At 43.3% G+C, this 26,388-nt stretch overlaps 1 protein-coding gene across 4 annotated transcripts in view; it reads right to left on the minus strand.

Annotated features, from left to right (window-relative positions):
* Positions 1 to 965: 965 nt before the first annotated feature.
* Positions 966 to 26,388, minus strand: part of lig1 (ligase I, DNA, ATP-dependent) — a 45,968-nt gene continuing 20,545 nt past the window's right edge. For 2 of the 4 annotated variants that reach the window (XM_054768315.1, XM_054768318.1), the window contains 11 exons: positions 25,110 to 25,225; positions 22,620 to 22,715; positions 16,626 to 16,736; positions 15,406 to 15,477; positions 11,922 to 12,066; positions 11,433 to 11,515; positions 6,885 to 7,037; positions 3,797 to 3,850; positions 2,288 to 2,431; positions 2,027 to 2,119; positions 1,078 to 1,240 (listed from right to left, as the gene is read on the minus strand). In XM_054768315.1, coding sequence (XP_054624290.1) covers positions 1,166 to 1,240; positions 2,027 to 2,119; positions 2,288 to 2,431; positions 3,797 to 3,850; positions 6,885 to 7,037; positions 11,433 to 11,515; positions 11,922 to 12,066; positions 15,406 to 15,477; positions 16,626 to 16,736; positions 22,620 to 22,715; positions 25,110 to 25,225 — 1,142 coding nt within the window. In that variant the 3' untranslated portion in view covers positions 1,078 to 1,165. Of the gene's footprint in view, positions 985 to 1,077; positions 1,241 to 2,026; positions 2,120 to 2,287; positions 2,432 to 3,796; positions 3,851 to 6,884; positions 7,038 to 10,264; positions 10,393 to 11,432; positions 11,516 to 11,921; positions 12,067 to 15,405; positions 15,478 to 16,625; positions 16,737 to 22,619; positions 22,716 to 25,109; positions 25,226 to 26,388 lie in introns of those variants that run through there. The other 2 variants (XM_054768316.1, XR_008569613.1) reach the window with 2 other exon arrangements.

Below are 26,388 nucleotides of genomic sequence, written 5' to 3' on the forward strand. Positions count from 1 at the left end.
GCCCAGGGAGGCTCTGCAAAGACAGCTTAAAGTCACGCAACCAGTCAACAGGTGCAGACTGTGGAGAAATACACATGCTTTCAGCACACACAATACGGACCTCATTATATATTTGCATTTTCAATATTTCATGCTCTGCTGCCTGTTTGATTTATATTTGGTCCTTTCACATCGGCGCAACACGACGACGACGACGAGACGGCGGCGGAGGATGATATTTGAAATTCAGATTTTTGGGCAACACTGGTGAGTCTCTTGTATGTGTTTAAAAACAAAAATATGTTATAATATTCAAGGTGCACTGGCAGATGTGTGAGAGATGGAGATGCAATGAGACACTTGCTTGGCAGAGGGCGAACGGACGAATCAGAATTGAGGAATTTCAGAGACAGTGGTGTCCTTCTCAAGCCCACACGCTGAAACACACACAGTTGCTTGCTGCCAACATCAAGCTGGCGAGCTGCAAAAATAATTAGCATGAGGAAACACTGAGCACCTTCACAGTACGTAGCGTCAAATAGACAATATTTTACATGTGCATATTCAGCAGCGCGTGCTCACCACTTCTTCTCCTTGCAGTTTTCGGAAAACATTCACACCACACGTCCTAACAGGAAGGAAGCGGTGTGATTGTTTGCTCATCACACACTGCACATCTGGAGTCCTGTAAACAAGTCTCTAGACCAGTGGTCACCAACCTTTACTAGGGACTGCGCTCCTTGCTGGGGCTTGTGGGTTGCTGTCTTAGCGGCCTCGCCTCTCCGGGTGTTTGGGGGCACTGATATAATAAATTTTTTCCAAAATGTTCTCACCATCGACCGGCAAAGTCCCAAAGATCAACTAGTAGTTCACGATTGACAGGTTGGCGACCCGTGCTCTAGACACTCTCAGTAACTTATGGGGAGTTAACCATGAAACCAGTAATATATTTAAAAGCTGATCATTTTCCCATACAGCCCTTTATATTGAGATGTGCACATGTACCTAATGATGTGTCCGACAACCAGCACCGCAAGGACACCCGTGGGAGTCCCGCCCATGAAAGAAGCAGATGTTAAGATGTTTTTAAAAGTGGCAGGAGCCTTTATTTTCATTCAAGTCAACAAAAATAAAGATATTTACATTCAAGATGATTGGAATGATTTATTTCTTATGGTTGGATGGGTCAGTAGAAGTCCTCAGGTTCTGCTTTCCCCCCCTGGTTCTGGATCTGTTGCTGCTTCTTGTACAGATCAGCTATCTGCAGCGGGACCACGACGGGACAAAGTAGAAACAGAAGAGGAGAAGGAACAGGGTATTAATTTGACCTTCGGCCACATCCAGCTCCTTGAATCACATTCACTTCAAAATCAATAGGCTGATTGCGCTGACATGGACGAATAACCTCAGAATTTGCAAAACTTGTGAGAGAACTGCTGATAGTGAGGGGAGATGGAAGGTGTAGACATTTGACCTCTGAAAGGTTAAAAATAAATGTTTTTACTGAAAAAACACAGATTTGATTTTCGATCTCATCTCAGTTATTTTGAATGCCATACATCTCAAAAAGGTTTTTGGTCTACCATGGAACAACGGCAGTTTATCTGATTGTGACTGTTAGACTGCTTTGCCATTTGACCTCAGCTACAATGAGGCCATCACATGTGTATACTGTGACAGTGAAAATGGGTGCATTGAACTAGTGTGAGCTGCAGCAGCGCCACCTAGTGACCTGGAGGAGACACGCAACCACTTTTATTGTGTGGTCTATGTATTAGACGGAGGCTGCTTTGTCGCTGGCCCACACTTTATTAGGCAGAAGCCAACACTAAAGCTGGATGTTATACAGCCCTGTTGCACAGCCGGCTGTAAAGCGGCAGCGCCTCAGTAAAGCCGCGTTGTCCTTGTAGCTGCATTCACCCTTGAAATGTAAAAAACTTAACAGGTCCGATCTTGGGAAGCGAGCACGACGAAGCAACCAAACAACTTTAATCACACTGCGCTCATCAGTATGTCCCAGGACGACCTGCTGGATGAGGACACTCACCTGTGCTCCGGTCGTGGCATCCTCAGGCTTCTTGTCGTCTCTGATGCGAAGGAAACGGGGGAACCTGAGAGAGATGCCCTTCTCTGGATCCACCTGAAGAACAAACAAAAGGACAAGACTCGGTGATGGACTCAAAAACCTTCATGCTCCACTATGATAGACATTTTTGTCCCCAGACACCAGCCACACAAAGTCTACAGTTAAATGAAGGCAACCCCCCCACCCCCTAAAAAAACAACAAACAGCTGGTACTAAACTGACCATTCCCATGGCAGCCTTGTAGACGGGAGACAGCGACAGGTCGGCGCACTTCACCTCCCACACCTGCACGGCATCCAGCCACACTTCAGGCTCGGCTGATTGGTCAAAGCGGTAATAAGCGCGGGGTTTGGGCAGGATGTGTTCCTAGCAGGAACAAAAAAAAAAAAAAAAAGTTAAGCAAAGAATTAACACAAATACAGTCAAACCTCGTTTTTTGCACGCCCCAGTTTTCGCCAAAAATTCTGTCTCAGTTTTTGTAGAGTATTGCATGTAACTAACCCGTTTGCCCTGTACTGTATCATTCCACGAAATCAAGTGCCCAAACAAAGCATCCTACAGGTCGCTGACTCACCGTCTGTGCATTTTTATTGAGTGTGACTGATTAAAAATAAGGCCATGGGGCCAAAGAACATTTGTAAATTTTATACAGAAGGTGAAAAACTGAATTCAATCTTGCCAGAATGTACGGGAGGTCTGCATCAACAATAAGTTCTATCCATTGGTCATTTATGATTATTTTTGGATTGTTTTCTGCGTGTAAACTATAACTATTCTCTATAAAATGTATTTTTGTTAGTATTTTTGGGTGTCTGGAACTAATTAATTGGATTTACATGATTTCCTATGGGAAAAAATGCCACGGTTTTCATATGTTACATATGTTTTTGTCTGACCTTTTAGAACTAACTAATAACAAAAACATACGTGCCACTGTATTAAATTAAAATATACAATATGAATCTGTAATAGTTTGATTTTGACAGGGAAAAAGTCATTAGACAATGGCATTGCTCTCGATGTTCTGCAGTAGAGTTACAGTGCAGGGCGGCGATGCGCACACAGTAGCCACTTTTCCACATTACACGCACTGTCGGACTGATGCTGATGTGAGAACGCAGCCAATCATCTGGCAGCCTGGATCCCATCAGCCTCCTTAACCCACCATCCATCATGCTCACAAGGGGCGCTTGATTACAAAGCACAACAGCAGGGATGGATTGAGCAGGGTAGGGGAGGAAAAAAACACTGGCTTTTCAATCAGTGTGATTGTGCTGTACTTTGCACCATAAATAACTTCAAGACACTTTGAAGTGTCACCGTGCGCAGTAAGGCCCATTTATTTCACTCATTGTTGTTACTTAAACTCTTTAAACACAAATGTACGTTTCGGGTTGTTTTTCGTTTTTAGCTATGCCAGGTTGGTTTCAGGTGATTCAGAGCGGATTTAAAATTTACTGTGCACTCGCCACGTTAAAAGCAGCTGGACTTTAATAAGCACTGACCCACTCAACTCTATTTTAACCAGCCGGAAGACTGAAACAAGGTGATGTTTACCATGTCGCTGAATGGACTCAATCAGAGCTTATCCGTCAGTTGGGCGGGCCTGGCCCAGTGGAAACACAATCAACTACAAAATGAAACAGCCTCAGTGTTGAGCCAAGCTGTGGTTCTGTTGGAAAGAGAAAGAAAAAGAAATAGCATGGGGCGGCTAACACAGTAACACTTTACCTTTAAAAACTTGTAGTGCTGCTCCAAATCTTCATCCTTGAAGCCGGTTCCGATCTGGAGGAGAGACAAGGAGATCAGACAGCTGTTGTAAGATGAGCATGTCTACAAACTCCCTCTCAGCAGCCGGTCTGAAATATTGATACCAATGTCAACAAATGGTCTTTTTAGTCTGCTATCATGTCTACTGCAACATCGCCAGCGTGCCTGTTCCAATCACCCAGGTAGCAGTGTGTATTGTGTGTGTGTATGTGTGTGTGTGTGTTCTTGTTTTGAGTTTTGCTAGCAGCACTGCACTCACAAATCCCTTTTCCATGGATAAAGACATAAAAGTTACAGCGGGAAAAAGTGGGGATTAAAGATTTTTGGAGGCTGGAGACAGGAGAGAACTTACACTGCATGGTGGAGTCGCACAGGGACTTGTTTACACACATTGTCAATGTTACAGCTAACATACACAAGGTTTGGAGGGGAAAGTGACAGTTCAAAGGCTCACGCACAAACCTAAAGCAACATACCCATCCAAAATACACACACACACACAAGCACACACAGATGCCCTGCAGCTGATGCACAACAAACAAACAGAAATATATCTATAAGACCCCAGTGGCCCAAAGGGGGGCATCCACAACTTACGAGGTTTATTAACTATCCTGAATGTGACTGCAGAATCAAAAAGGGACGGGTATGATTCATCAATTTGGATCATTAGGAATTGTCTAGCATATTATGCTGTTGCTTTGTCTTGAATTCAATGAAAAAGTTCACTAATTGTTTTCTACCTGCAGAGGGCGCAATATTAATTAGTTTGCTGCCTAAACGGGCTGCAGAAAAAAATCGATACAAGTAAAAGTGGTATGGTGAAATGTTCAGTGTTTCCTAGGGGTGTCACAAGATCTCGCAAGATTCGAAAAAAAATGTCTAGTGGGCACAAAGCCTGGGATGATAATTGATTAATTAATCAATCATTCACACAATAAATGAAAACGAAGTGGAAAATTTTGCCGGCTCTCATACAGTACATTGCCATGTGCACGCGTGTCTGTTTTCCTCGTCCCTCGCCTCCAAACATGGATGAAGAGTGTTCACTCAGTGAATAGGTTTCGGCACCTTGGCGCTAGGAGTACAACGATTCCTTAAATAATTAGAGTACCTCGATTACAACAAATAATCAAGGATTTTTCTTCTGCCTCGAGGAATCGCTTATGTCACCAACGCGCTTACTGTACGTCACCCACACAGAGGACGAAGAAGGAAGCGGATGGTGCAGGAAGATTGAAGAGGCGAGAGAATGCGACAAGGCAACAAAAGAGAAGAAAAACAAAATGTAAAAAACTGACAGAAAATGCGGCTGGAAGGCAAATTGAACGCCGTGATGTGTATCCGTTGTAACGCGGCACTAACATATAAACCAACCACGTCCTCTCCTGCCACCCCAAAGACGGTTTAGCAAAGCATCGGCTCAAGTATGCTGCGTATTGGACGAGAGGACTCGCTGCCGCACGCACAAGGGGCTTCAAAGTCTATAAACTTTGCATAGAAACCCCCACAAATGTTTCTCAGATTGAAGTTACAGATGTCTGCCATCTGCCGGTGTAAAGTATTAACTACATGAGGCACCATATTTGCAGAAATGGCTTGTGAAATTCAGCAATGGTGCTTGTCGCAATTTTGTGACTTTGGTGCTAAATGTCGAATGTGTGTCAGTTCATTACGATGGTTAGGTGACTTCTTACAGGGGGTATTTCATCAGCAAAAACACAGTGCTGTGAGTTAAGAAGATGGGAAATAAAAACATTTTAGCTCACTAATCAGTAGCTGCTCATTTCTAGCAGACAACATTGTGTCATGAAACAAGGAAGTGTGTGTCTCACCCACTTAGTAATAATACTACCGGAGTCCTCATTTTACTCTGAACACTGCAAGAACTCAATATCTTATAAAGAATATTTATCTTATTTCTAGTAAGTCTACGTTTAGGATTTATAAATGCACAGCCATCAACATAATATATAATGTCATTTAGTCTTAGTAAAGCAATTATTATTTCTCTCCTTTGCCAGTAAATAGTTACAGTCTGGGATGGATAAATTCATCTACAAAAGCAGCATCATGAAGTCCATCAGACCCAAGAAAATGCAGTTTGTTCCTATGCACAATGTGAATTTAAAAAATGTAACAGTTGATTATCTAAAAAAATTAAACCGATTGGTTGTTCATTATTTAGTCAAATGTTTTTTCTTGTGTATTTATAATTGTAATTTAACCAAGCAAAAATGTTTTTCACAATTACTCAATTAATCAAAAACATTTCAGTAGAATACTCGATTACTAAAATATTAGATAGCTGCAGCCCTACTTGCCGCCTTTTTTTCCCATAGAATAATGGCATGAACTGAGTGAGCCGTTTTGTCAGCCATACAGTCTCTTTGTCTCGGTGCATGTAAGCGAAGCCGCTAGCATACACACAAAGTGCAAAGAGTGTAAAGTAGTTGAAATTAAATTGGTAGTGTGCAATATATTTTTTTCCATTGCACTTCACTTCAAAGTATTGTTCAAATCTCATCTCATTCTCGTAGACCCAATCCCGTGTAGCGTCTCATCTTGTGACACCCCTAGCGTTTTCCATACATTCATGTATTTGTGGTGGCCCACCACTTATTAATTTTGGCCGCCACAGGTCGATTTGGCGCTACCTATTAACAATTCTCAGTGTTTATGCATGTTTATGGATGTTTATGCGGAGACTCATTTCAAAACTCAGCTTCAGGTTTGTGTGTGCACTCTTGGCTGCTTTTTATGATCGATGCAGAAGACGTCAACACCCCTCCCGTCACAGTTAGAATGCAGCCCTATGGGAAATACTTCAACAACAGTGCTTCATACCATACATACATAGTGATACTTACAACAAACTGGGGCAAAGTGAATGGAGTGTGGTTCTACCTGTTGGTGAAGTTAGCACATCAAGGTTTGCTGTCCCCCAATTTTGGTACCTCGCTTAAGTCACTAATTGGGTTGCATTCCGATCCATAGTTCACATTACGATGGGTGCCAACTGTCAACATGCTAGTTATGCCGTACGCACCTTGCAGACCGTCTGAAACTCCTCATTGTCTTCGTCGTAGCAGGATAGCAAAAAGCCTCCATACGTTCCCGTCCTCTTGCCTTTTCCCAGGTAGGCGCCGATCACACACAGGTCCACTGTGTCGCCCACACCTTCCAGGTAGTCCTTCTTCAGCTGTTGCAGAAAGATGTTTATGTTAATTTGGACTTATCAACAGCGATTATTCTTAAAGGAAAACTGCACTTTTTTGGGAATTTTTCCCATCATCTACAATTTCTATGCGAGACTTCAACACATATGTCTTTCTCTTTTCTGTGTATCTCCTTCCTGAGCCACCACATTATCGTGCTGAAGGAGTTTGAGTGTCCCAATGATCCTAGGAGCTACGTTGTCGGGAGCTTTTATGCCCCTGGTAGGTTCACCCATGACAAACAGGTCCTAGGCAAGGGACCAGACAAAGAGTGGCTCAACAGACCCCAATGAAGAGACGCAACTTTGAACCAAGATTTCCCTCGCCCGGACGTGGGTCCCCGGGTCCCCCTCTGGAGCCAGGCCTGGAGTTGGGGCATGATGGTGAGCGTCTGGTGGCCGGGCCTGCACCCATGGGGTCCGGCTGGGCACAGCCCGAAGAGGTAACATAGGTCCCCCTCCCATGAGCTCACCACTCGTGGGAGGGGCCAAAGGGATCGGGTGCAGAGTGAGCTGGGTAGCGGGGGCCTGGGTAGTCCGATCCTTGGTTGCAGAAGCTAGCTCTTGGCATGTGGAATATCACCTCTCTGGTCGGGAAGGAGCCTGAGCTAGTGTGTGAGGTGGAGAAGTTCCTGCTAGATATAGTCGGACTGCACAGCAAGAGCTCTGGAACCAGTCCTCTTGAGAAGGGTCGGTCTTTATTCCACTCAGGCGTTGCCAGCAGTGAGACGCAACGGGCAGGGGTGGCAATTCTTGTTGCCACCCAGCACAGGGTCTGTATGTTGAACAGTGAACGAGAGGGTAGTTTCCCTTTGCCTTCGGGTGGGGGGAACGGGTCCTGACTGTTTGTGCTTATGCGCCAAACAGCAGTTCAGAATACCCGCTCTTTTTGGAGTCCTTAGAGGGAGTGCTAGAGAATGCTCCCTCCCTCGTTCTGCTGGGATCTGAACCCTGTGAACTGTGTTTTGTTGTTGGACGTCTGTGCTCGTCACAGATTGTCCATAACGAACGCCGTGTTCAAGCATAAGTGTTCCTTAAGGCCCTGGATGCTGTCAGTATGTATTGGTTGAAACTACTCTGCAGCGTCGCGTGGACATCGGGGGCGGTGTCTCTGGATTGGCAGACTGGGGTGGTGATCCACCTTTTTAAAAAAGGGGGACCGGAGGGTGTGTTCCAACTATCATGGGATCACACTTCTCAGCCTTCCTGGTAAGGTTTATTCAGGGGTTCTGGAGAGGAGGAGCCGCCGGATGGTTGAGCTCGCATTCACTAGGAGCAGTGTGGTTTTCGTCCTGGTCGTGGAACTGTGGACCAGCGCTACACTCTTGGCAGGGTCCTTGAGGGTGCATGGGAGTTTGCCCAACCAGTCCACATGTGTTTTGTGGACTTGGAGAAGGCATTTGACCGTGTTCCTTGAGGAATTCTGTGGGGAGTACTCCGAGAATATGGGGTACCGCACAACCTAATTCACGCGGTTCGTTCCGTGTATGACCGGTGTCAGATTTTGGTTCGCATTGCCGGCAAAAGGTCAGACCCTTTTCCAATGAGGGTTGGACTCCGCTAGGGCTGCACTTTGTCACCGATTCTGTTCATTACTTTATGGACAGAATTTCTAGGCGCAGCCAGGGCCTTGAGGGGTTCCAGTTTGGTGGCTGCAGGATTGGTTCTCTGCTTTTTGCAGATGATGTGGTCCTGCTGGCTTCATCGAGCCGTGATCTTCAACTCTCACTGGATCGGTTCGGGATGAGAATCACCACCTCCAGAGATCCTGCCCCAAGTGGAGGAGCTTAAGTACCTCAGGGTCTTGTTCACAAGTGAGGGAAGGATGGAATGCGAGATCGACAGGCGGACCGGTGCGGCTGTACTGATGCGGACTCTGCACCGGTCCATTGTAGTGAAGAGGGCGCTGAGCCAAAAGGCAAAGCTCTCAATTTACTGGTCAATCTGCGTTCCTATCCTTACCTATGGTCATGAGCTTTGGGTAGTGACCGAAAGGACAGGGCTCTCCCTTAGAGATAAGGTGAGAAGCACTGTCATTTGGGAGAAGCTCGGAGTAGAACCGCTGCTCCTCTGCTTTGAGAGGAGCCAGATGTGGTGGCTTGGGCATCTGCTCAGGATGCCCCCTGGACGTCTCCCAGGGGAGGTGTTCAGGGCACGTCCAATCGGTAGGAGGGCTCGGGGACACACGTATGGACAATTTAGAGTCTCTAATTAAACAAGCATGCCTATTTTTGGAATTTGGGAGGAAGCCGGACTGCCCGGAGAGAACCCACGCACGCATAGGGAGAACATGCAAACTCCACACAGAGGTGTTCCAACAGCCATAGAATCCTATTATCTTTGTGTTTGAGGCAAAGCAAGTTATTTACGCACATCAGCCTTGTTCCTTTTTAAAAAAATGTTTTTGTGTTTGGGGTTAACACAGTCAACTGGTGGTGTTGTGCCCACATAGGTGTGATTTCCACTGTGACATGCCATCTTGCAGGTGGCGAAGCCCTATTGGTGGAACATCTGATTTAAACTCACATGGTGTATTTTGACATTTGTTTGATCCCCCTGATGAAGGCCACATGGCTGAAACGCGTTGGGGTTGAATAAGGTCCATTAAGACATGCCATAAAAAATAATGACATTTTAACAGGGTTAGCGTATGTGTTGGATTTTTGCAATTTTTGGTGATTTCCTGCCCCTATTCCAAAGAACCCAAAAGAACCCCTCATCCAAAATAAGTACCATCCTGATGAATAACAATGTAATCAAGTGAGCTAGAGTTGCAACAGGAGTAATGGTGTTAACGAAACCGAGACCACAAACCATCGAAAATGTTGAGAAGTTGGCGCTGGTGTGGATCAACGGGAAACAGCTAGCGGGAAACACTGTTTCTGAGGTGAGGCTGCTGCATGCAGATCTAACAAAGAAAATGCCTGTAACGAGTGAGTGTGTTAACGAATTTAAGGCAAGCAGAGTCTGATTTGAAAATTACAAAAAAAAAAAAAAAAACAGGCATTCACAGCGTCATTGAGCAAGGCTGCAAGTACCAACAAACATGCCTCCAAACTCCTCCATCCCTCCCCTTTCTGGTTGTTGTTTGCCAAGGGTGTCCACTACAGGTAAAAACGATGTTAAATGTTCATTTTCCCATTTCATATGTCATGTTTGTGGCATTGTTTTTTGAATGTAAAACTGTGCATGTTAAAAAGTAATTAACTGACCTCTCTGCGCAGATGTTTTGTGCCACATGAGTGAAGCACCATTTAGAAAAAGGGATTGCCCTTCAAGCATAATCTCCTATCCTCCCCCTCCTTTTCTGCAAAACTCCACTCCAACTCCTCTCTTGTTGCTGAGAGTTATATAAAGGTAAAGGTGATGTTAGATGTTCAGTTGTCCATTCATTTGTCATTTGTAATTATTTTCTGCATGTTAAACTATAATTACCTAAAAAATATGTGTTTTGTGTTAAAATTTGTGGGTGTCTGGAACAGATTAATTGGGTTTACATTATTTTCGATGGGAAAACTTGCCTTGGTTAGGGTCAGTTTTGGTTTAAGCTGGACATTTTGAAGCGGATTAATGACGCTAAACAAGGCACCGCTGTATATCAAAACTATGTGGTTATAATGTGAGCCAACGGGACCAAATCAGTGCTGACGGTTGATAGCGTAGACATTTATGTAAATCCCGTATTCTATATAACCTTAAAACTGAGGGGCTTTTGGAATATTAAACATAATACAAAAAAAACCATAAAACAAATGTTGGCCAAGTTTTACACTATGAGCCTTAAAACTGTCTGATAAATCAAAACAAAGAGTACACATTTGGTCCACCAAGGTGCCTTGAGGGTTCTACAGACTAAACAATGCTAGAACGAACTCATTTATTAAAACATTCTGAAGACAAAACTTGCGTGAAAGTGTTCAAAGAGGGAATTACAATGAGCCGACGCTCTAAAGGGATGCTGGGGATGAAAGCCAGGGTTCTATTACGGTTATCAGAGAGGTTTTCAAATTCTCTTTGGAACTGTGCTGGATTGGAGGAAATTGTGCAATTTGCGAGTTGTCACCGAGGAGGGATTGTGTTGTATTTATGCTATTTAGGCCAAATGGGCCCAGTCTATTGGTCATCTGAGAGATGAAGGCTTGATTTGGGGACACTAACCTCAATTAGCCATCAATATAATACTATAGTACTCATACAGGGTAAATTTGGTCTGCATCTGAGGCTTTTTAGAGGATGGGCAAAATATTTTAATAAGACATCCTTTTATTCCAGCTCTGCATGAAGCTCACCTGCTTTAATATGCTGGCTATTACAGCTCCAATAAAGTGTGTCAGGTTCTAGACCATTAAAAGTCGGGTGGTTTGAGGACGATGCACTCACCTTCAGCCAGTTATGAGAGCGCTTGGCGATTTCATAGGTGGCGTCTATCTCCAGAGTCTTCACCATCAGGCCTTCACAAGAGTCTACACACACACAGCTTTTGTCATTGTGAGGCACTCATGCATGTATTGTGTCTTACAGACAAAAACAATGTAGAGCTGATATTAGCAGTGCATGCTTTGTATTCATGCTGCACAATAGCACACAAACATAGGTTTCAGGTTGGAGAAAGACACAGCGGGGAGTGATGCAAGTACACCACACATACGCGCACGCGCACGCACACGCACACACACACGCATGCAGCAGGCAAACAGGCACAGATGAAACACAACTCAACGAGTTCAAGGCTCACAAAGAGATGTCAGGAAAGAAGTGGAAAGAAAGCCACACACACAATTGCACAGACACACAGAAACACGCACACACACACACACACACGCGCGCGCACACACACACACACCCCCACACACACACCCCTACACACACCTCGAACAGACTGCTCCAGGAACTCGGCAATGGCATCTGTGTTGTCGGAGTCAATGGATCGAGCAAACAAAAACTCTCCCTCCACCTCGGTGAAGCTCTCTCTCAGCAGAGTACGGCGCCGACACAATGGCTGGCGCACCAGCGACTATGCACGCAGACACATACAAAAACACAGATATACTACATTACAAATGGCAAACCGCATATCCTGCCGCTTTGCTTGTAGCCTTGCACTGACAAGGATGAAACACAAAATTCACTACACATGCACAAACATACTTCATACACTGTGAACACACTTGAACCATCCACATTAAAAATACACAAATCAGTAAGTTTCTAACCACGCACTGCAGTTGCAAGGTTATTTAGAAAACTGAAACTATGAGACACAATACTAGCTCCCAAATACTACATCACCTAACAATGATGAAGAAATAACATCATCTGTGTACAAGTAAAGTGTAAACTACACTGCTCAAAAAAATTAAACGAACACCTGGAAAACACATCAGATCTAAACTGGGGGGAAAACGATCTTGAATATCTTTCCTGATAATAAGTGGGTGATGTATTAGTAACAAAATGATGCCACATCATTTGATAGAAATGAAAATGATCACTCTTATAGAGGGGGGAAATCAAAGACACCCCAAAAATGAAAGTGAAAAAATGATGCAGCAGACTGGTCCATTTTGCTAAAATGTCATTGTAGCAACTCAAAATGATTCTCAATAGTTTGTGTGGCCCCCACATGCTTGTACGCATGCCTGACAACGTCGGGGCATGCTCCTAATGAGACTACGGATGGTGTCCTGGGGGATCTCCTCCCAGATCTGGACCAGGGCATCACTGCGGTAGCTGGACGCATGGAGGAGATTCCAGGAGACAGGTAGTTACTCCAGGAGAGCTGGACAGGGCCGTAGAAGGTCCTTCAACCCTCAGCAGGATTGATATCTGCTCCTTTGTGCAAGGAGGAACAGGATGAGCACTGCCAGAGTCCTACAAAATGACCTCAAGCAGGCCACTGGTGTGAATGTTTCTGACCAAACAATCAGAAACAGGCTCCATGAGGGTGGCCTGTAGTGGGCCCTGTGCTCACTGCCCAGCACCGTAGAGCTCGAGTGGCATTTGCCATAGACCACCAGAATTGGCAACTACACCACTGGTGCCCTTTCTTTTGATAGCTTACATATAATTCACACTTACACTTCCATTTAAATTTAAGAAATAACATTTTACTATTTTCTAATATTTTTTATCATCAGAAATTTTGTGGAACAAGCATATGAACAAGTTGAACATAAAATACATTTTAAAAATATGTGCAAAAGGGCAGTCAACTTTAAAAAAATAAAATAATCATGCAAAGTCTACACGATTTAATAATGATAATAATGAATTAGATTTTATATAGTGCGTTTCAAGGTACGCACAGTGAAGTGAACCCATTATTCATTCACTCCTCAGTCACACACTGGTGGTGGTGTAAACTACATCTGTAGTGACAGCTGCCCTGGGGTAGACTGACAGAAACTTGCGCTTACGGCCTCTCCGAGCACAACCAAACATTCATTAAAATATCGATATTTACTGTACTTTAAGCACGATATCAAAACCAACCATATCGTTGATATCGATATAGACTGGATTTGCACTGTATCTCCCTCATCCCTGTCTGCAGGAGGAGGGAGGAGGGGCGGAGCAGAAGCCCGGCAGCTCCAGTCGAAGCGACAGCGTCTGCAGTGGAAGAATTAGTCAGCAAGGAATAAGCGGAAGCTCAGTAATGTGGAAAAACTTGGCACACACTCCAATACGAGAAATGTGTGAAGCTGCGCGCTCCTGTTGCGTTCCTCATGAAAGGAAAAGCAAACTGGTGTGCTATTATAAAGAGGTGTCCTATCACATTGCTAAGATATGGTCCCCATTGCAACAGTGGAAAAAACATCTTTAAAAACCTACTGAAAACAATGGACTCGCGACGTCCAGCGAGCTTTGCAATCACAATTATTGAGCACAAAAAGCTCTACCACAAATGTACCAGAAAGTTAGACAGTTGTTAAGCCTGATGCAGTTGACAGGTTGGTGTTCCTGGCACAAAATAAGGACATACGTGTGCCTTCTAAAAATGTTTACCTAAAAAATACTGCTGTTCAATTAAGAGTATTTTTGAGTCGTTGCCATTTTAAAATTTCCTCTTAAACCGTGCACACTTCATATTTTGTTTTGTTATTAGCTGAGGATTTGAGCATAGGTAAAGGTTTGTTATAAAACAGATTATATTTTACTTTTTCTATATTTATTTCAAAAAGAGAATGGCCTACTTTATTTTAGAGGCTCTTTTTACATTTTTTTTAATGTGAATCTTGCATGAAGCTTTAAAATGTCAACATCCTCATGGTAAGTATTTATTTGAATAAAACAACTCAACACACATATTTGGATTTGATTTTGTCTAAACTCACTTTGTTAAAAAAAATATCGGGATATAGTATATGGTATATCAATATTCAACCTAAATATATCGGGATATGAGTTTTGGTCCTTATCGCCAAGCCCTACACCAGTGTGGGCAGCACTGGAGGCAAGGTGGGTGAAGTGTCTTGCCCAGGGACACAACAACAGTGACTGGGTGGAGGGAGCGAGGATCAAACCACCAACTTTCCCGTTTCTGGACACCTGCTTTACCTACTGAGCCACTGCCGGCCTAATTAAGACATTTATTTTCACATGATTATTATTATTGCCAATTTAGTGGCTGGCCGATTAATCGGTTGGCCCCTATTGATCATTTTCAGAAAAACACAACATCTCAACGTGCTGTTCATTGCCTTGTCTTTCAATGTATTTAGTTCCTTTAGTCATTTTTATGCTTCAAAATGCTTAATTTAGGCCAAAAATACGTAAAATTTGTTCAAACATGCATATTTTTGTCTAATAATAGGCTTAATAATATCTTTTTTTTAAGTGTGATAGAGTGAAGCCACAAACTGACAAGTGGCGGTGGCAAAAAAACAACGGAATAATAACAACTAAATAATGTAGTGGAAGACAAGTTATTGCTCTGTTAGCCGACGAGCAGCAAAGTAATGGCACAAATTAAGAGTCAGTGTTTTAATTAGCTAATTCGTTTCGGTCCACTTGGGGGGAAAAACACAATAGTGCTGATTTGCATTTGGCTGAGTTCAACTTTAGAGAAACTGTTTTGCAATTGTGTCTTATATGGAGGTAAATGTGTGCTTTTTTTCTCCACAATCATTTGGCACAATCTAGTTCCCACACACACACACACACACACACACACACACACCTCTCACTTTGTTGGAATTACAATTAGCATGAGCATCATTACCTTCTTAGAGCCCCCAGCAGCATCAGCATTTGCATTCAGAGACAAGAGCACCACCGTGGCGGGGCGACAGGCTCACAAAACGTACATGGACAAGCACACATAAGAAGATGATGTGCAAGGACCAGGACTTACCTCGCCATTGAGATAGAGGAGGTCAAAGGCGTACACGCACACTTGGACTGTAATCTCGGCTGCATCCACGTCCTCCAAGGAAACAAACACAAAGTTTTCTTACTTGACAAAAAGTATGCAAATAGCGGCATCTTATTCACAAATTGCCACATCCAACCTTGGGACTTCAGTTCATTTGTGTGCATTTTGTGTGAGTGTACACCTTCCTGTCACTTTAGTCGAGTATAATCTCCATTAATTAAGCCGTGTGTATATCTTCCACTAATCCTCCCACAAGATGACAATTACGTTACACAAAAAAAAAGGACTAAAATTTGGCAGGGCACATGCAGAGGCTGTGCTCGTATAAAAAAGGCTCCCATTTCAACCCTTTAGATGTCTCTCTCGCTCTTCCTCATTAAATTATGCAGCACAAATCTGTGCAAGTCAGACAATTTCAGACCGCCGACTAGGAAAAGTGAAGTGGAATGCTACTTGAATGCAGAAAACTTCATAAAGTATCATCAGCAGCCTCATTGCCAGTGAACACAATCCTGCATGTTGCATAGCTATATCACTATCAGAGATGCCAACATTTGTGTTAGCAGTCCAGCTGATCCACCCCCTATTTACTTCAGTCGGGATGTCTGCTGACAAGGGCAATTTCCGGGGGTCTTCTGCAGAATGTGGAACAGTTGGCAGCTCTGCACTATGTGACATGAGTAGTGTTGTTATTGGTCGCTCTCGTGTCAACGTATGACCTTTTAGCCAGGACACATTTGTGCATAAAACCATCATTACAAATAACGATGCCCTGAGAAACACAACCGCGGTAATCTTCATGTTCACCATTTGAGCGCGCCTCATTCTTTCTGCCCTTTCTTCATTTGCGGCGATGTCACCACACGGTAAAGAGAGGATGACGGCTGTGATGTGATCTGTGTTGCGGAAAGACGCCATTATTCTGATCAAAAGTGAAAAAACACCTGCTGACATTTGCAATCTTGGACGCGCCGCGCCCCTCCCCACCTTCTCCATTCATTTGAGGCCCGTCTGGCTTCTTATCCATCTCCTCCTCCGCCTGCTGTTGCTGCTGGATCATCTCACTCCATCAGCCCCCACTGCAGCCTCTCCTCTATTTCCTGGCCTTTATCTCCTCTTTTCCCTTCTAAGACTACTTCTAACACTTGGATCATTTATTCGTCTCTTATCTCATCATCTTCCTCGCCGCACAATCTTACCTTCCTCTTGCGAGTGGTGAGGACCTGGAAAGGCTGAATCTGCTTCTTCTTGTGGTCCCAGGCCACCGCCTCCGTGTCCAGGACACAGGACACCACAGAGTCCTTCTTCACCTGGGAATAAAAGGTAAAAACAATAGATGGACATTCAAGGAAAATAAATACTGAAGGCTCTTTAAGGGTCTGTAGTTTACCCCAATTTCTTTTAAAGATATTTTGAGAAAATCCCGCTTACATCTCGACACACACAGTCTCTTGGTCGGATTCCCAAATTGTGCCAGGCAGACATGTTTTTAGTTAAATTTAGCATATCGAGCAAAGGCTCCAGCAGATGTATGTCACACCCTCGTGCAGGGAAATATAGACCTGCCAAACAACAATTTCAGTACTCCCCAGCCCCAGCGAGCGCCACTTTGACATATTTATTTTAAAAGGGTGTAGCATACACTGATGCACCGACACAGGAGCATAATGCATGTTTCAGAGACTGAACCCAAAACTGAAACCAGTGAAATGCAACAACATACATAGCAGTACAGCGTGCAAGTGTACATGCGTAAAATATGTCCACATTGGCAAGTCTGTAAATAACACAGAATGAAGACAACAGACTCCGGTGTGCATTTTAAAGAAAGTCGCTATCAGCTACCTGTGACCTTTCACTGTGTCAGAAGCCACTAATGGAGGACCTCTCTGTTCCGATACTTCTACACCAAAGTCATTCAAGCATGCCTTTATGGGCCTTGCTTCGTCCACTGGAAACAGAAAGCGGTGTTCTTGTTCCCAATCAATTGTTCAAAATGTCTTGACTATAATTATAAAAAAGCAAATATAAAAAAAATAACGGATTTAAACCCCATTATTCATTCCGCAGTCTCACACTGTTGGTGGTAATCTACATCTGTAACCCAAGCTGCCCTAAGGCATTCTGACGAAAAATGGTTGCCAATTTGCGCCCACACCCTCTACGACCAGCACCAAACATTCATTGACATTTATAGACCAGTGTGCAATCTAACACTGGAGGTAAAGTGGGTTAAGTGTCTTGCCCAAAGATAAAAGGGATGGAGACACCGAGATTCGAACGGCCACCCCTCCGGTTTCTAGATGACCTACTCTCCCCTCCTGAGTCACTGTCGCCTGTATAAACAAAATGTCTTCCAAACTACATTGTCCTCTGTTCCCTGTGGAGGAGGGCAGACTGTGCCATGTATTTGACCTTGCTGTCTGGTTTAAAAAAGAAAAAAAAAAGAAGAAGAAAAAAAAGAAAATCGGAGTATGACTGACTACACAGACCTCCAGCTACTGACCAACAAACCACCCACAGTCCAAGCTTCCAAAGTAAGTGATGCGTGAAGACACGTGGGCTTGGGTCCCACTGGCAGAATGCTGAGCAGCTCACCAGGGCTGCAGAAAGCTTTAAAGGTTACTAGCTTACTTTGTGTTAATACAGTACCTACTACATGGACATACAGATCTTTAATGGGCCCCAGGGAAATCTATTACAATTTTTAGTTTCCTATTGTTTCCTCATTTCTGAAGCAGCCCATTTAGGCCGCAAACAAAATGCGTTAACTGCACTCTTTGCTGATTGCTGCCAGGTAGTGGACTCCATTGTGGCTCCACTGATGTAGCGACAACACAACATAACATAAATTAGATAAGGACAGAAAATGAGATACTGAGTGCTGTTCTTCATTTTCTGAACAGCGGGAGTCCAGGTCAATAAGCTGTGTGACACTCATCTCATCATAACACATCAGACTTAACCAGTTGCAATCAGATGCTGCGTCTGAGTCAACCCTAATGAACGCTTAATGCTTCTATATTAGTGTAGCTGCTGTAAATTACATTGTCTCATTGAAATGCAACTTGGCTCAGCATCAGGCCATCTCCTCACCCCAACATCCATCGTGCACAAGTACACGTCATTGCTGTGACAACCCCACGCCACAACATCAGGGATGCTAATTTGGACGCGTTTATTCGATTGGCTGACGGTCGACCATTGATTTTGCTGACAACTATTTCATCCAAGAGCGTCTTCTTTAAAGCACGGAAGAAAACAAGCGAGAGACAGAACAGTCAATCACTTACACAATGCCAAAATAAATGCATGGCAGCACATTTAACATCCTCTCAGTTTGGAGAATGAGTGGAGATATGTAAAAAAAAAATTTTTTAAACATGCTGGTGAGAGAAGAAGAAGAAGAAACACTCGGTGCTGGAAGAGTCGGGTGTGCCGAGAGGGAGAGAACCTGCAACATGGTGATAAAGAGGTGCCGGGAGCCGAGACAAAAAAAGAAGGTGAGAAGACAGCAGTCTGAGGTACAGGCAAAAAGAAAATAGAGGGAATATGTGAGACTGATGGCGGCGGCGAGGTACAAGAGCCAAAAAAAAAGAAAAGGTGACAAGAATGTATCAAAGCCCTGAAGAAGGATGAGAGCGACGACAAAGGTGAGAGGAGAGCAACAAGGGAAGGAACAGGTTTCATTAAAAAGTCACAAAGACAGGAGATAGGAGGAATCGTTTGTAGAGTCTGCATAGCTCTAGTGGTTCTATCTGCAGTCCAAAAAAAAAGTCTTCTGTAGTGTTCTGGTGCTACAGCTTCTTGTCGGACACGGCCTCCTTTGGGATCTAACTAATAATGGCGCCTCTTTCCCCTGTTGTCCAAAAGTTGTTGTTTTCAACAACTGGAGGTTCCCTGACAGCTTCTTCTGTGAAAAATTCCACAGGGAGTTCCACCAGCGAGAAACTAGATGTTAGATACAAGAGACTACAATTGAACTCCGGCATGGGCCAACAATCCTAATTTGGATCAGTACCCTTTCATAGATAGCACCTCCTGAATATGCCTGAATTTAGATCTTAGGAGTTTGCTGAGGAAAACACATTTTTGGCACTGTGCTGCTCGCAATCAGACAAGCGCTGGTGCAGGTGTAGCTGAACTTGTATGCTTTGACCTCTTTTCATCCGAGGCCTGTCCAAAAGCATCACTACTTTCTAGACAGCAAGCAGTTTTGTGGATCTAAGGAGTAGCAAGGAAACCTTTAGCTAACGTAGCCGTGTTGATGCCACACTTTGCTTTGGAGGACAACAGGCATATTTATTATCATAATATCAAAGTGCGGCCCGGCAACCATTTTCGGCTCGCAGCTCATTTTTTACTAGACCACTGCATATTGTAAAAATCTAATGTATTTAGTATTAATTAGCTATATTATTATGTATTACACTAATTAGGTTTGTAGCATATAACACAGAGCTAAGATTTGAACAGTGGTATCCTTGTTTCCGTTAAGTCATTCTAAAAGATCAGGCGAAAACGGAAAGGTATGAAAACCAAGGCAAATTCTTCCCTAGGGAACGGGGGATAGGTTCCCAAAATAGCCCACGATAAGTGAAATCCGCGAAGCAGCCAACTTCATTTTTTTACAATTAGAAATGTTTTATGGCTGTAAAACCCCTCACCATACACTTTTCTCAGTGAGGCATTAACATTTTCTCACATTTCTTTCTTGTTTAAACCTTCCTTTGAATTTTAATGATTAACCTACAGGTCTTATATGGACACAAAAAATTATTAAGTCACTCACGTGTATTTCACTCACCATGACCGTGCCTTTTTGCCCTGGCGCTGTTCCACTGTACTGTAGTGTTTTTGTATCCTTGTTAAAACATAGTGCTGCAGTCCTCCTCCTTCGAACTGAAGATTAATTTACGAACTAGCGATGACACAGGAGAGATGGCAGAGCGGCACGAAGGAGACTGATTGACAATGTTCTACAACCAATCAGGACGCAGAAAAAAATGGGCAGTCCAGACAGGCGAGAGAGGGAAGAAAGGAAGACTTAACTTCCCACAGTGCGATTCTTAAAGGGCCAGGCTCGGCTTGTAACAGTGTTCGTAGTGTTAAAAAAATCTGTAAAAGATGAACCGCGATAGAGCGAGGGAACACTGTAATGTAAACAATTAATCTGTTCCAGACAACTGGAAATATTAAAAATAAAAAACAATACAAATAATAAAAATAAAAAAATAAATTTATAGAGAATAATTATAATTTTACACGCAGAAAACAAAATAGTAAAAGTTTTTATTTTTATATTTTATTATTGTTAATACGGAGTACCCGTACATTCAGACGAGATCAAATTCAATCGTGTTTCTCACCTACTTTGTCAAATTGCGGGCACTCGCAACTTTCTTTGGCCCCATAGCGGGTTATTTAGCAGCTGCACTAAATAAAAATTGCAGGGACGGTGAGTTAGCAACGTGCAGGGTGCTTCATTAAGCACTCAATTTTGCAGAACGATACAGTACAGGACAAATTCACTACTTTGTTTCGTGCAATGTCACATGAAAACCGATACAGTGGTCAGGTACAGGTACCACTAGTTCTAATGCAATTACAGTCTACTGATACAGTGGTGTGAAAAAGTGTGGCTAACGGTTTTCACTGTGGTTTGCTAGAGTCCCAAAGCTTTAGAAATGGCTTTATAACCTTTTTCCAGACTGATAGATCTCAGTTAATCTCAGTTATGATTAACCGGGGGCGGCAATCACTTTTTAACACAAGGCCATGTAGGTTTGGATTTTTTTTTCTCCCTTAATAATAAAAAGTTTAATTTCAAAACTGCATTTTGGGTTCCCTTGGGTTCCCTTGTGTTGTCATTGGCTAGTATTTAAATTTGTTTGATGATCTGAAAGATTTAAGTGTGACAAACGTGCAAAAAAAATATAGAAATCAGTAGAGGCAAACACGTTTTCACACCACTGTATATCATTGACATTTCAATAAAAGTCGTCTGCAGGAGTCTGGCCAACGAGCGTGAATGAGAAAGCCTCTAATAAACCTGTATGGCCTCATTCGCACCTTAATTGTGGCTCCTGACCGGAGCAGGAAAAACAAGCTCAGCAAGCATGTAAAGAAGTGAGAGCTCAGTCAAATTAGCCTCAGGCCAAACTCACAGAGCATCACGGCGGTAATCTCCAGCAGATTGCGGAGGGCTTGGTGTGGCCCGTCAATGCACTGTTGTATTGTCATCTTAAGCAACTTGCGTCCTTGAGGAAAAGCTAATGCTTATGTGGGGCTTCAAAATATGGTTCGAGGTGTAAAGTAATTCAGTAAATGGCAACCAGAAGATGGTGCGGGGGTGGGGACCATGTTATAGGCAACAAAGCAAATTAGTGCAACATCTAATAAAATATCTCACGTACAGTCAATTTACAGTGGTAACTCGGTTTTCGTTACTAATTTGCTCCAAAATGTTAGAAGAAAACCGAAACGTACAAAAGCAGAGGCCATATTTCCTATTGGAAAGGTAAATTCAATTAATCTGTTCCAGGTAAACAAAAATACATTTTTACAGAGAATATAGTTTTACATGTGGAAAACAATGTGAAATAATTTTAAATGACAAATTGATTAAACTTATTGCTGATTGTTCATCACCTTTATCAAATTGCTGGTATTCGCAATTTTCTTTGGCCCCGTGGTGGGTTATTTAGCAGTCGCACTCAAAAAAATGCACGGACAGTTCAGGCAGCAATGCGTAGGGTTCTACTGTTTGGGCATTGGATTTCGAGAAACCGTACAACACAGGGTAAACGGACTAGTTCGTTATGCGTAATGTTATATGATGACCGAGGCGGTTTACAAATACCAGGGCAAAATTGGGGCTACATTTTTTTTTTGTCCAAAACAGAATTATATGAAAACTAGGGTGCACAAAAATCAAGAGTTGACTGTATTTAAATTTGACATTATGCCAAGGGCCAATAAAAAGCATGAACGAGCTGACCCTGCGCAGCACTTTGGACATGCCTGGCGTAGACTGATACAAAGTGAATGGAGTGAGGTATCCCCTGGCTGTTAAAAGTAAGCACGTCAATGTGAGTCTTTAGCAAGATGGCAAGCTCATAATTGGCTGTTATTTGAATACATCTCCAAATGTCATCTCTTATGAGGGTTTTATCGTTGTCTGAGTGTTTTACCTTAGGGATGCGAGAGATGATATCGGGGTACTTGCTGGTGTTGTCCTCCTGGTTGCGGCTGAAAATGCGAATCTCTCCGCTTTCCAGAATGTGAATCTGTTTGGCAGGGAGCGATTTGAAATCAGGTGTTAATGCAATGCGACGCCATCATGCCTGATGCAAGCAAAGTAGGAAAGGAGCAGCAGTGAATTTCCCCAATAATAGCAGTTTACATGATGCAAGGACCAGGAAAACCATCCCAATACATCAGTCACAACCTGGATTAAGAGCAAGAGGAATGACTTAAGAGGCTAAAAAGTCCGCCATCAATAACAAAACACCTCAGAGCACACACACACGTGGAATAAATAAAATTATACAGTCGTCCCTTGCAATATCGCTAGGGGTGTAACAATACGTGTATCTGTATCGAACCGTTCAACACACATGTACCGAACAGTGCCCCCTGTATTGAACAATACGCAGTTTCATATTTATTTGATCAATTTCTGACGCGGCTCTGTGGTGAAAGCTCAGTGTATCTGCAATCAACTACTCTGGCTTAGGTTGCAATGTAAAGCACAGAGCCAGCGAGCTCCGCCTCCCACATTCATATTATGCTGAAAATGTTGAAAAATGTTAAAAATGTTGACAATTTCAATAAAATTAAATAAAGGCAAGGTCATTTATTTTTTGTAATCGACAAAATATCAAACCGTGACACAAAAGCACCAAACCATGAAGTTTGTTTATCGTTGCAACCCCAAATATCGCAGTTCGATTATCGCTCCGAAGATCTATCACATTTTTTCAAAAAATTTATTGATTAATAAAATATTGCCATTTCGTGGTTGACTATAGATATTAGCCAAAAAATACTGAAACACAAAGTAGTATTCTGGCCAGTAGGCGTCAGTAATGTTCCATTATTGAGACATGACATGAGATTACAGTAACTGCATGGAGTCAGCCATGGTATCTCCAGCATTTTAGAGTGAAAAGAAGTTATCCTCCCATTTAGTGTGAAAGTGGTAAGTTTTGGGCTTCTTTGTCCTTCTTCCCACTCCGTTTTAAACCCTTTCTAAATTCAGGGCATGTCCGACTGGTAGAGACCTCGGGGAAGACCCAGGGCACGTTGGAGAGATGACATCTTTCAACTGGCCTGGGATCGCCTCGGGATCTATCGGGAGGCGCTGGACGAAGTAGCCGGGGAGAGTGAAGCCTGGGCTTCCCTGCTTAGGCTGCTTCTCCGCAACCGACCTCAGATAAGCGGTAGAAAATGGATGGATGGATGGATGGATAATGCCTTTCTAGACACTCAAAAGTGCTGTACACTGGTGATTTCCTTGTAGGTCTAAATAGATGGCGAGGAGAGATGCTGAGGACCTCTAATTGCCATTTAGTTTGGAACAAAAATGAAGACGGCAGACAAATTGCTGTGGTAACAGATGTCGCCAGGATGGGAAGTACTGCAAAAGTCATTTAAACTCGTCCAAAGACGTTACAGCTAGTTCCTCATTTGGGCCGTCTGTTCCTCTCCGCCTAATTGCAACAAGATTTGACACCCTTGTTGTGTTTCGCCACATGCTGGTATCGATGGAGGCGGCGGATCAGCGGAGAGGCATACGGCTGGAATCAATCTGGGGCTGGTTAGAGAGGAACTGTTTTTGTTTTTTGTTTTTACTTTTAAGCCTCCCACAAACCACCTAACAATCTAGATGGCATTTATTTAAAGTGTATCACCTGTATGTGTCAGTGGATGACACCGCACATCGATTCTTTTTGACCGCTGCTACACATGTTGACACCACATCTCAATTACAAGTCTTTTCTCCCCCCTGATCAATGAGGGCAGACTTTGACAAATGAACCCACGTAACACAGTGAAATATGCACACAAACACTCCCTTGACTGATTTGATGGCTGTCTCACTTTGCCGCGCACATATTACTGTTGTTATTCACCACACAAACACACACAGTGAGAGAGAGGGTGTGTGATGTATCATGAGTTCCCCTACTGGCCAGTGCATGTAATGTCAACTGCAGAGGAAGTGAAGAGAGGGGGGGGATGTTGTGTGCCTCCGAGTCTTCTTCATCATCTTCTTCCTCTTCTTCTTCTTGGACGTAGCCCAGTTCAAAGGCTCTTTATTGGCATGACTGTCCAAAATGAACACTGCAGCTGCAGGGGTTTGCATTACAATCCCGCTCTTTTCTGAGTCCACCTCCCGCTGTGTCTCTCGCATATTTCTTCAGCACTCCTCACACCCCCCATCCTCCTCTTCATCCTCCTCTCAGAACCTCCACGGTAGACGTAGCATGTTCTGCCAGCAGGCCCAAGGGAAAGGCAGCGCAAATGTTTATCTTGAAAGAAGAGGTTCACCCCTCTAGAGAGAGTGAGTGTGTGTGTGTGTGTGTGTGTGTGTGTGTGTGTGTGTGTGGATGGAGGTGGTTTAGACACAGTAATACCTCACGCACTCACAAAACAAATAGAAAAAAAAAAACATGCACCTGCGCACGCTCGCCGTCATATTTGTACTCGCAAGTGAACGCCGCCTCATCAAACCTCTTCATCACTTCGCCAACTCCCTTGGTGGGGTGGGCCAACATGGGCCTCAGTGGTACACCTGCCAGAAGGACAGGGGATGGGAGGAGAAAGGGACAGAGTTCATACACCAAAACAACACACTTAAAAGCAGCAATATTCCACACTGCAACTAAGGTAAATTACATAAATACAGTATATACATACTCAAAGGTACTATTTTACTGTACCACAAATGGTTATAAGCTATTAACAAACCCCATTTAGTGGGGGTGTCACTTCACACTGTTCACGAGACGATACCCGAGATTGGGTCTACGAGGATTAGACGAGATTTGAAAAGTACAATTAAAAAATATATATGACAATCTACTAATATAAATTTAACTATATTACAGTCTTCTGCACTCTGTGTGCTACGGGCCCCACCTCCACCCACTGAGACAAAGCAACTGTATGGCTGACAAAAGGGCTCACTCCGTCCATGCCATGTGTTATGTGGAACAAACGCGGCAAGGTGCTGAAACCAATACACAGAGTGAACCCTGTTCCTGCCTGTTTGGAGGCGGAAGGCTAGGAAAACACATACACACGCACATGGTGTATGGCGCTGCAAGACTGCCTCTGTCCACCAGTGGGAGTCCGGAGGACAGAGCCCTGAGGGAGGCTGATGTGATTGCAGCACCCCAATGAATACATTGCTCAGACGCCATGCTTTATGGGAAAACTTTAAAAGTTATTTTTTCCATTTTAAAATCACATTGGTACATGTTTTCATATTTGTCAGGTACACCTTTCGAGTGTTAAGTTGCTGTGTGATATATTCAGTGTTGTTGTTTGAGTATTCTTAGTAAAATGACACCGTGAGTCTGTTATGTTGTGATACTGTTATATACTTACCTCACGTGATTTCCAGTGGGTTGACGAGCTCGTTGTGAGTGCACTGATGGTAACGGTTTAATTTATTTGAACATGCATACAGGTTACAACGAAATACATCACATAGTACAATTCGCATTTTCACATGTCCAAAAAGAGTAGGAAGAAGCAAAGCTTATTTAATCCTACTCCTCCATCCATTTCACATTAATTGCAATACACTTATTCACTTCCTGTATTTCATTTGTGGTCTTTACCAGTTAATACATAGGAAAATGATAAGGTAATGGAACAATATGGTAATATAATTGTCAAGGTTTTCCACAATCCTTGACAATTATATTACCATATTGTTACAGTGATCGT

Source organism: Dunckerocampus dactyliophorus, chromosome 2 (assembly GCF_027744805.1).
Source record: "Dunckerocampus dactyliophorus isolate RoL2022-P2 chromosome 2, RoL_Ddac_1.1, whole genome shotgun sequence".
Taxonomy (NCBI): Eukaryota; Metazoa; Chordata; class Actinopteri; order Syngnathiformes; family Syngnathidae; genus Dunckerocampus; species Dunckerocampus dactyliophorus.